The sequence below is a fragment of the Drechmeria coniospora genome, chromosome 01 (genome assembly GCF_001625195.1).
Source record: "Drechmeria coniospora strain ARSEF 6962 chromosome 01, whole genome shotgun sequence".
NCBI classification, from domain to species: Eukaryota; Fungi; Ascomycota; class Sordariomycetes; order Hypocreales; family Ophiocordycipitaceae; genus Drechmeria; species Drechmeria coniospora.
In genome coordinates, this window is record NC_054389.1 from 4041209 (window position 1) to 4052277 (window position 11069).

The window sequence follows — 11069 nt, forward strand, 5'->3', positions numbered from 1 at the left end:
TGCAACGCAGTTACGCAGTACGGAGTAGGTAAAACTACTGTACTCCGTACAACTACGGTAATCCGTGCTACAAGAAACTCATATACTTGCAGTGGTACCTACATGTACTCCGTACGAAAACTTCATCCAAGTCCTGTGCAGTACATGTAAGAGGTACAGTGCATGATTAATTACTGTACAGTAAGTACTTCCGACTTACTCCCTACACTTGCAGTACGTCAGCGGGGCCTGTTTCGTGGTGAGGCGGGCTGCGAGCCTCGGGCCCTGTGGCTCTCGGCGGCTGTTCTGGTGCGAGGAAACATCTCTTCTGTTCAGCACTGTTCTGCTTTTCGCCCAGGCCGGGATACAGCATCCGACAAGCTGGGCATGGTGCACGATGAGCCAATCAATCTTACGGTGCCGAGGCTGCGTCGCCAACGGCTACGAGCGCACATGCTCATCTCGGTCCATGATGAGAAATGTTTGATTTGGTTCACGGTTGGATATGTTCAGATGACAGGCAGGCAGGCATGTCCTTGGTCGACGACGGCCGCTCTGGCGGAACGACCCAATAGTCGACGACAGGCTCGAGCCGGCTCCTCTCCCTGTGACGGCGAGAAAAGAAAGAAAAGCAAACACCAAACGCCGTTCGGAAGCAAAGGGGCGAGGCTGACAGGGCCTCTCAGAAGATGCTGTTGACAATGTTTCCGCCAATGGTCGCGCCGGCGCCAAAGATGGCAGCGTTGCCCAGCTTCTTGCCAAACTTCTTACCCAGCTCGCCGGCCTTGCCGCCGCCCTGCTGCGGCTCCTGCGGCGGCGGCGGCTGCTGGCTTCCCTCGGCGACGGCCATCGGCGGTACGTGGGCGTTGTACGGGTTCTGCTGCTGCGGCGGCGGCGGCGGACCCTGCGCGTACATTTGCTGCGGCGGCGGTCGGTAGGGAAGGCCGGCGACCGTCTTCTGCTCGGTCTCGACGAGGACGTAGTTGCGGGGGAAGATGCCCTGCTGGCCCGTGCGGAGGTTTTGGCCCATCCACCAGTCCTGGTTCATGTACTCGTGCACGGCAATCCTGTCGTCCTTTTCAAATGCCATGTCGCGCGCGTCCGAGGCGCTGTAGCGGTAGAGCGCCCGCGCGTGGGCGATGGCGGGCCTCGCGTCGCGGAGGGGCGGGTTCGGCGGCGGCGTGGCCTCGTACGACGGCGGTGCCGGAGACGGGCACGGCTGGCCGGCTCCGCCGTTGGAGCCCAGCATGGGCGAGGGTTGCCTGCCGCCTTCGCCGTTGACGCTCGACACGGGCGTGCCGGGACCGGGCGCGGGCGACAAGGTGCTGTTCGCTGCCGTCACCGTCGGCGCCGCCGTCGTCGTGGCCGTCGCCGATGTCGAGGTGCGGAGGGGGCCGGAAAGGGGCGATTCTTCCGGCAAGGCGCCGTGGATCTGCTCGAAGACGGCGTCGTTGATGACGCCCTTTTCCAGCAGATTTTCCAGTTCCTGCGAGCCGCCCGTCGTTAGACGAACTTGCCGAGCGCGGGAAACGTAGGACGGGGCATACATACCGTCTTGATGGTGCGGAGCGACCGGTTGGCCTCCATAATCGTATGGCGGTCGACGGACACCATGGTGAGGGAGCAGTAGACGCGTGCTTTGTCGTCGGTGGCGTTGCAGCGGCGAGGAGGCGATGATGGCCGGTTGTCTGGGCAAGATGAACGTCGGGACGGACAGGCAACGTCAACCTCGTCGATTCGAAGGTAGTCGGGATGAAGGTCGCTAGTTTGGCCCCATGGCAAGTGGGTGAGAGAGTGGTTCCATCGCCAGGCTGACGGCACCCCGCCACCGCATTGCCCCTCCACGTGCAACGGCTCCGCCACAGAGGACGGATGGCGCTGTTTCTTGTTTCACCCGTACTGTATTAATAAGGATGCAAATACGGAGTACGGATAGGGAGTACAGTTATTGGTGCACGTGCTGTAATAATAGTTGCACGCACAGTAATGGGTGCACGTACAGCAATAGGTGCACGTACGGTAATAGGTGCACGTACAGTAATAGGTGCACGTACAGTACTTGCGTGAGGTAATTGCACTGTACGGAGTACTCCGTACTCCAATCATGCAACGTCGCTCAAAGACTGATCAAAGCTGGGGCACCTACTCTTCCCTACCCTATACCGATGATTTTGCCCAGGATTTTCCAATTGGCACAGTACAATATTACTGCGTACACAACTTGGATAATGGCCACAATGGGCATCACAAAAAATGATTCGTGGCGAGAGTAATGGGACGGAGGCATGAATAGGTCGCAACGCACCTCGTCTGTCGGCCGTCGACTTGCACATGGCCTTGAGCTGATGGAAGATCGTCGCCTCGGCCTCAATGTGGGCGTAGCATGAACTTGGCGCCAAGGAGGGTGTGCATGTCAAGGTCCCAAACCGCCCAACATCATGTTGAGCGCCTTGGGTGCTCGGCGACACATCTGACGATGCACCGAGGTCGCATGACGCGGGATTCATGTGCGCCTGTATTGAAACTCCCTGTCTGGCTAGCTACTCGACGCGGGCGCGGGTGCTTTTCGCTCCTCCTCCCGTGATGACCACCTTTTACAGAAACTTGCTCTCCTTGACGGCGTAGAGGTCGACGTACTCGTCGACAGACATGCTCTCGAGCTTCTTGCTGTCGAGGCTGAGCTTCACGAGCTCCTCGACGCGGGCCTCGGGCAGGTGGGGGGCGAGGTGGCGCTTGTACTTGGCGAGGATCACCGGCTTGGCCTCCTCGCGGCGCAGGCGGTGGCCGAGGGGCGCCTCGACGACCACCTCGTCCAGGACGGTGCCGTCGTTGAGCTCGACCGTCAGCGCGTTGGAGATGGTCCGGAGCTGGGGGTCGTGGTAGTCCTTGGTGTACTGGGGGTCCTCGACGCACTTGATCTTCTGGCGCAGGGACTCGACGAGGGCCGACGTGGCCGCCTCGCCGCCGTCGGTGTAGTCGGTGGCCTCGAGCCGGCCGAAGACGAGCATGACGGAGCACATGTACTGGATGCAGTGGTCGCGGTCGGCAAAGTTGTCCATGGGCTTGAACTGCTTGTCGATGATGCGGATGCAGGCCTCGTGGGTCCGGCAGGTGACGGCCTTGATGTCGGCCGCCGACTTGCCCATGGCCTTGAGCTGATGGAAGATTTTCTCCGAGGCCTCGACGGCCGTCTGGGAGTGGAACTCGGCTGGCGCTCGCGTCAGCAGGCTGCGCCCCTCGACCGCGGGCGGGGGCCGAGGAAAAGGGAAAGGAAGGGGAAGGGGACGGGGGAGGGCGGGAGACGGGAGGACGGGCGGGCAGACGGGAGGACGGGCGGCGTACCGGGGTAGGAGACCTTGAAGAGGACGTTCTCCATGACGTAGCTGCCGTAGGGGCGCTGAAACTCAAACTTCTTGCCCTTGAAGAGGACGTCGTAGAAGCCCCAGACGGGGGCCGAGAGGACGGTGGGAACGCCCTGCTCGCCCTTCATGACCTTGAGGGCGAGGTTGACGGCGCGCTGGCAGGCGTCGCCGGCGGCCCAGGACTTGCGGGACATGGTGTTGGGCGAGTGGCGGTAGGTCCGCAGCGACTGACCGTCGACCCAAGCCTGGGTGACGGCGTCGGCGATCTGCTTCTCGCCGAGGCCGAGCATCTTGGAGACGACGGCGGTCGAGGCCACCTTGACGAGGACGACGTGGTCGAGGCCGACCTTGTTGTACGAGTTGAGCAGGGCGAGGCAGCCCTGAATCTCGTGCGCCTTGATCATGGCCTCGAGCACGTCCTTGACGGTGAAGATCTTGCCGCCGGCGAGCCGGCCGCCGCTCTTGTTGGTGCGGTTGATCCAGTCGGCGACGGCGAGGATGGCGCCGAGGTTGTCGGAAGGATGACCCCACTCGGCCGCGAGCCAGCAGTCGTTAAAGTCGAGCCAGCGGATCATGGCGCCGATGTTGAACGCCCCGTTCACCGGGTCCAGCACAAAGGGCGTGCCGGGCACCTTGGTGCCGTTGGGGACGACGGTGCCCGGCACGACGGGGCCGAGGAGCTTGGTGCACTCCTTGAAGCGCAGACCCTCGAGGCCGCAGCCGAGGGTGTCGAGGAGGATCCATCGGGCCGTGTCGAACTGGAAGAGGGTGGTCAGCGCAGGCCCAACGGCTCGCTCGGGGCCGGGAGGGGGGCAGGTCGTGGACGCCGAGACGACCGTCGACGTACGGCCAGCTCGGAGTCTATGGGTTTGTTGGCGACATAGTCGGCAATGTCCTTGATCTCGGGATCGTACTCGCGCGGTTGGGAGGCCATGGCGGGTGCTGCCGATGATTGCACGGTCGAGGTGGAAAAATGGCTGCGGGAGGAGGAGGAGGAGGATTGAAGCGAGGACGGCGAGCGACTCGCGGCGCCGAAGCAGGCCGAAGTGCGGGCGAGGCCACGCAGACGCTGGGGCTGGGGCTGAAGGCGAAGCTGCTTCGACGCCGTCCGCAAGCTTCGTTGGACGGCAGACATGACGGATGCAGGAAACAAAGGCCGATCAATGCACCTCGGCGATGAGTAGGCCGGCTCGGGAAGTGGACGAAGCGGAAGGGAGGCGAGGAGGAAAATCAAGCGGCAACGAGCGACGGCCTGCTGGACAATTGTTCAATTCTTGCTTCCTGGGTGGACGAAGCTGGCAAGCTGGCATTCTGGCTGAGTGGATTCCCGCTTTTGCCTGGTTGGCTGCTTTCCTTGCAACCGAGAGGTCCTTTTTGCCGGCGCATGCCGAGCCGCCTCGGTTAAGATGGTACCTGAATGTGCCTGATACAAGTACCTGAATGTACCCAAAGTACGGTTACGCGTACCGCGCTGTGGGATTTGGTGCACGCCGCACAGCGGGGATGAGCAAGAGTACCTGCAAGTGATGGCAGAGATACCTTGGAAGTACTCGCGCTGGAGCAAACTCTGCGAGTTGGCCGAGCCTTGTCCCTTGGGGTCCTTTCCGTTGATGGGCGCCTGGAAATACTCCGTAAAGTACTGTAAGCAGGTATTACAAGTATGTGCCGTTTGGATTTTGTTCCTATTTTGTACCAGGGAAAAATCCACACTGCAGAATGAATGTAATAATTTTACATGCAATGATTCGTCTCACTTGCGGACAGGACTTGATGAGTTTCTGGCACAGGTGTCTGCCACATATTACAAGTAGTGGTACTCCGTACTGTACTCCGTACTTGTATGTGCTTTCAACAGGATGACGCCCTACAACTTGTACCGTAATTACATGTACATGTACTCCGTACAGTACAGAGTACCTCTTACTTACTCTGTGCTCCACACGAGAAAGAAAGTAAGTAATTAATACTTACTTACTTACGTTGTACTCCGTACTCCGTACTATTAGGTGTACATGTAATTACAAGTAGGTGAACTCCGTACAAGCAAGTAGATGTAGAGTACGGTATAAGTAATAATCCGCCCATGTGTGTAACACTCCGTTTGCTATTACGCGCACAGCACGGAGTACTTACATGTACAACCAGTTGTACATACTGTACATGTGCACTGTGAATGTACCTACGGTACTTGCAGGTATTCGCCTCGCCCAAGTGCTCTGTAGTATTACAGTACTTGTCCATGTACATGCGCAGTGTGCACGGATACTTGTATTTTCCTGGGCACCCAAGTAATAATTATTGCTTATTACTTGCATGCACCACGCCTTGGCAAGGCGAGGGAAGACGGGAGGCTGACAGAAATGTGCGCGGTGGCGGTTCCGAGGGTCAGGTGACCATCGAGTACGAGTAATGAGCTTCCATGTGCAAATACACCTATATTCCCTACACAAGGACACTGTACTCGAAGTACTTAATGTGCGCAAACTGCAACTACATATACTGCCAAATACGAGAACATCTACGGAATACCGTACAAGTACAATGTACAAGAGTAACCTCGTGATACAAGTGCTCCGCCGTACGAGTAAGGCAGGACGAAATGACGGAATCCAGAAATGTGCCCTCAAGTATTATTACTCCGTACAGGAGGTTGATTACTTACTTAAGTAGTTGGTAAGTAAGTTAGTAGTTGTATGCATGTATTGTGCATGCTGTAATATGGAGTACGGAGGACACCTACCCCTACGTGCTGGATTGTAACCTGTGCTGCAGTATTAACACTAGCCCAACGTGGGCTCCGTTTGACAGCACGATCAAGTACATGTACTTACGCAGTACTCCGTACATGCCCTTCCCATGGTGTTGACATGCATTAAGCATTACTGATCACAAAGTACATCTTGGTTCTAGTACTACTCGGGCAAGACGCTAGCTTAGTATTGTGCTGTACCTGCACTTGTACATGTACACCAACTTAAGTATAGGCTGGTACAAGTACTCCGTAATCGAGCAATAATACAGTATTAGTGTACGGACAAGTAATACAGTACAAGTGTACTCCGTACTGTACTCCGTCAATATAAGTACTTACCACTATTAGTTGTACAGTAAGTACTTACACGTAAAAGTACTTGGTACTTGTACTTATACATATACGTATTCTTACAGCAAGTACTCCGTAATCCATAGTATATACTACCCGTCACGTTTAACTACTAGGTAAGTAATATTACCTACATACCAGTACAAGTAGGAGTAGTACTTCATACTTGTACACCCAGTACCACAGAATCAAGCCACCAAGGCACGAGGTGTTTGCAGTTCGAATCTGGTGATTATCACCTACTGTACCTGTACCTTTCCTGCCCAAGGAACACAATCGGGATCCCGCAGTGAATGTCGACGTATCATGTTCAGATCTGGTAGAGTGCGGCAGTGTTAGGCACAAAGGTGACGTGAAAGAGCGAGGCATGTCGCGCTCCGTCCGTCTCACCCACGAGCCTTGCCATCCTCGAACGCGCTCCGTTGCTCCTTGAATCGCCACCACGTTGCTGCACAGCTCCTACTGCCACTGGATCCATCAAGACGCCGATGATGACACGAGAACATGTGTCAATGTAGAGCATGACTCGAAAGCCCCCTAATCACAATCAAACACGTACGGCGTACGGGGGGGTTGGCGAACGGTGCTTGCTGCCGGGGCCGCTGTCCTTGCCATCCAGTTGGGCACCAGACAGGGGCATCTGCTGCATGATTGCTCGGTGATGCGCATTACCAAGGGCTTCCACCTGCATGCTCTCGTGTCTGTAGTCGCTCACCGTTGGACCTTTTCCATGACCAACAAGCATCTACTACTTGGCCCGGGCATGGATAGTCTGGTTCGGACGCAAGTCCATTCGCTCCCCGCCTTGACCGGCAACAGACTTGCAACACCTCATGCGCACGACTGCATAATCTGCGACCAACAGCAGAGCCTGCGCCGTATCACCAACGGCGAACCGAACCTCGGTCGGTACCCATCCGTATCTCCATCTAATACCAGGTGTCGACTGGGTACTGTACGTGCCGCATGCCCGGTGCCCCTCTCGCCGGGTCCTCGTAGCCTGCATCGACGTCGAGCACCAACTGCTCGTACATGCCTCGTACCGAGTACTAAGCCGGTCTTCCACGATGAAACGGCTAGCAGGTACTAGATGGTATTCCTCCATGCTGGGTGCGGACGGCGACAGGAACGAGAACGAGTTGTGTCCGCAAACCCCTTTCATCGTTGGCAGGCGACCAAATGAATAGAAAAGGCCGTGCAAAGACGAGCGAGCAGACGGCCGAAAGCCAGGAGATATCCATTGCGTGGCTGGGGTCGCACGGTATGCAACGAGGTCGTCATCGCATCGGCGAGGCAACCCGACGTTACCACCATGTCGTGCCGGTCAGGCCATTCGCGCGGCCCAAAGTCAGGCCGAGTCTCAAAACACCTACCCGCCGCGCCTCCGTCACCTACCATCATATGTTGGTACCCCTCGCTCGCCGCTCTTTCCGCACCGGCCTGCTACGCAGCCTTCAAGCACTACTGCCTGCTCCATATCCGCTTCGAAACGAGGGACCTTTCGTCCGGCATCGCCGACGAGAATGCCATCGCGCAATCGAGGTTCGAGAAAGAAAGGCGTCAACGCTGGCGGGAGGACGAAGACTTTGCAGAGGCTTGTTGTGCCGAGTGAGTCTGCGCTGCCATGACCTCTCTCGGTGTCTGTCCCTGCCGGCCCTTGCTCTGCCGTGTTGCTCAACCGTATTCTCGTATTCAGAAACCGTCGAGGCTCGCGAGGGGTCTTCCGGCGGCATCATCCAAGTTGCTTCCGCCACCTCCTCCACCCGGACGGCATCGACAAGGGGGACTGGCGATCGGAGCGAGATTCGGATCAGATCGACCATCGGCGGAGGGCCTCGGCGGAGGCGAACACGGCCGAGTCCGTCGGGAATCAATCAAACCCCGACCAACGTCCTCCAGGTTTTCGTCTTCGGTTGCGGCGAAAATGGCGAGCTCGGCCTCGGCTCGATGCGCACAACAGCGCACCGTCCTTGTGCCAACCCCTTTCTCAAACCTGGCGACCCGTTCAAGCTACACGTCGTGCGTATTGCGTGCGGCGGTATGCATACGGTCGCCTTGACGGCGGACAACATGATCGTCACGTGGGGCGTCAACGACAACGACGCCCTGGGAAGGAACACCGACTGGAACGGCGGCGGCTGGCTCGACTTTGAGCCGGACGGGGAGAATGGAGAGCTGAACCCGTTCGAATCGACGCCGACGGCGATTCCGGCAGAGGCGTTCCCCCTCGACACGACCTTTGTCGACGTCGCCGCCGGGGACAGCTGCAGCTTCGCGCTCACCGCCACCGGCCTCGTGTATGGATGGGGTACATTTCGAGTAGGCCGCGGCTCGTGCATCTCGAGGTCCATCATTCCTGCCGCTCTGACTGATCAGCACAGGATCCCGACGGCAGGGAGGGTTTTGGCTACGCTCCGAACGGAACTCGCATCCAGAGACAAGCCACGCCGACGCTCGTTGTGGGCCTCGAGAACATTACCCAAATCACCTGCGGCGCGAACCATGCTCTCGCCCTCGACCTGGCCGGCAACATCTGGGCCTGGGGCTCGGGCCATCAAAATCAATTCGGTCGTCGCCTTTTCGGACGCCACAAGGACGGTCTCCGGCCGCACCCTGTCCGGTGGTGCCGCAAAGGGGCGAGATACATTGCCTGCGGAGAGTACCACTGCTTCGCCGTCGATCGAAAGGATGACGTTTGGGGATGGGGCTTGAACAGCTTTGGCGAGGCCGGTGATGCCACGACGGCGGGAACCAACTCGGCCCTTTTGCCTTGCCCGAGGAAAATCCAGCATCTCTGCGGCAGAGGAGTTACCGTGCTCGACGGCGGCGCCCATCACTCGGCCGCCGTGACGGCCGACGGCCAGTGTCTCGTCTGGGGTCGCATCGACAGCGGCCAGCTCGGCATCGACTTCACCGCCAGCCAGCTGCAAGACCCGACCCTCATCCGATGCGACGCACGCGGCAGGGCGCGCATTTGCCTTTGGCCCACCGTCGTTCCAAACATTGGCAAGGGCGTGCACGTCGCCTGCGGAAGCGACCATACGATATTCGTCAACGAGCACGGCCACGCCTTCGCTTCCGGGTTCGGCTCCGAGGGCCAACTTGGCCTTGGGTCGGATGCCGACGTTTGTATTGCGCAGCGAATCGCGAGCGAGGACGTGAAAGGCCGCTTTCTGACCTGGGCCGGGGCGGGTGGACAGTTTTCTGTCGTTGCCGGACCAGCCTGAGCGGAGCGACCGTCTCTCGCCTCTCGTTCCTACCCCCTCACCCCCTGATGATGCCTCCGTATTTTGCCCTCGTTGGCGTGCGTTTGATTCTCGCTCTCGACTTCGATGAGCGCTGGGGCGGCGGCGACATCGACGAGGGTTCGGACCAAGCCAGATAGTACGACGTGATACGACGTCCGAGAAGGAAGAATCCGAATCTGCTCTCTCTCGGCTTGTAGTTTACCGCAGAAGACTTCTTCCGACTCTGCATTGCCTCTCCACATCACCGGGACTGTCTTTGTTATTGGATTCAAAGGTAGGAACGCCGTGGCGACAATAGTTGGGGAGCCCGCCTGGCGTGGAAGGAGAGTTGCATATTCTTCATCAGTAGCGTACGTACTCATCGAAGCACTCGCCACTGCAGGAAGTCTTTGCACCGTCGCGGATGCCACTGTCGTGACGCGATGGGCTTCTGCGAGCTCGCGAAGATGGAACGAACGACCGTGGAGGACGAGGGAGCCAGGCTCGAGGGCCGGGCAGTGGTTCCTGTGATGAGGAGGCAAAAATTGGCGAGGCCTAAAAACTGGCCAGGTGGTGGATTTACAGGCTGCGTATGGAGGAACTTTGTCACATTTTGGACACTTTTTGCTAGTGGTGGCGGCATCAGTAGGTTACCTGCTGTGCTGTAGGGCGCCTGGGAGGTGAACGGCCAGCACGGCCGTAGGATTGATGGATGCTGCCTGCTACTTGCCCAGGTGCGAGGTCGATGCCGCAGCACCTCTGCCTACTAGGTACTATTAAGTACAGTAGGCGTAGGTACAACTACTAGGTAGGTACAATGAGGATAAGTAGCTACAACGAGGCAGGTATGTGTGTAATGAGGTGAGGCAGGTACAATGAGGTAGGTACAATGAGGTAGGTAGGTACAATGAGGTAGGTACAACAAGGTAGACACAATGAGGTAGGCACAACGAGGTAGGCACAATGAGGTAGGTACAACGAGGTAGGCAAGTACAGTTTCTTTGCGTCCTGTTTCTTTGCGTCCTCGCCTCTTGTCGTCGAGTTGGCTTTTTTGCTCCTCCTTGGGCAATGGTGAATTTTCTTCCAAATTCCTACCCGCACGTTGTGGGCAAGATGGGGGATTCGTTTGCCGTTTGATTCTCTACGGCCCATCTGTCCCCTACCCCTCCCGACCAGTCTAGCCAACCTGTTTGGCTAGGATATGCATGCACGGGGTACTCGCACGACGCATGCTATTCCGCACCATACTGGCGGACACGGGTCTCGGCCAGCCAGAGACGTGGCCCATGATACCTACCTCCTTTCAGCGTTGTCGGCTAGTGGCTTGGACGTGCCCTGGCCGCCGCCTTTGCAATATCCTGGTCCGTTTACGTCTTACGCCGTCGGCAGCTCGAGCGG

At 57.9% G+C, this 11069-nt stretch overlaps 3 protein-coding genes across 3 annotated transcripts; 1 reads left to right on the plus strand and 2 right to left on the minus strand.

Annotated features, from left to right (window-relative positions):
* Positions 1-661: 661 nt before the first annotated feature.
* Positions 662-1593, minus strand: DCS_00981 (uncharacterized protein; the record flags this gene model as incomplete). The annotated part of the gene is made up of 2 exons (XM_040798316.1): positions 662-1465; positions 1531-1593. The coding sequence occupies 2 exons, from the start codon at positions 1591-1593 to the stop codon at positions 662-664; spliced, it is 867 nt and encodes a 288-aa protein (XP_040659199.1).
* A 980-nt stretch (positions 1594-2573) lies between these two features.
* Positions 2574-4476, minus strand: DCS_00982 (2-methylcitrate dehydratase; the record flags this gene model as incomplete). Its single annotated transcript, XM_040798317.1, has 3 exons — positions 2574-3187; positions 3322-4099; positions 4189-4476. 3 exons carry the CDS (start codon positions 4474-4476, stop codon positions 2574-2576), a joined length of 1680 nt encoding a protein of 559 aa, XP_040659200.1.
* A 3491-nt stretch (positions 4477-7967) lies between these two features.
* Positions 7968-9671, plus strand: DCS_00983 (regulator of chromosome condensation; the record flags this gene model as incomplete). Its single annotated transcript, XM_040798318.1, has 3 exons — positions 7968-8052; positions 8141-8763; positions 8826-9671. The coding sequence occupies 3 exons, from the start codon at positions 7968-7970 to the stop codon at positions 9669-9671; spliced, it is 1554 nt and encodes a 517-aa protein (XP_040659201.1).
* Between the last annotated feature and the right edge of the window lie 1398 nt (positions 9672-11069).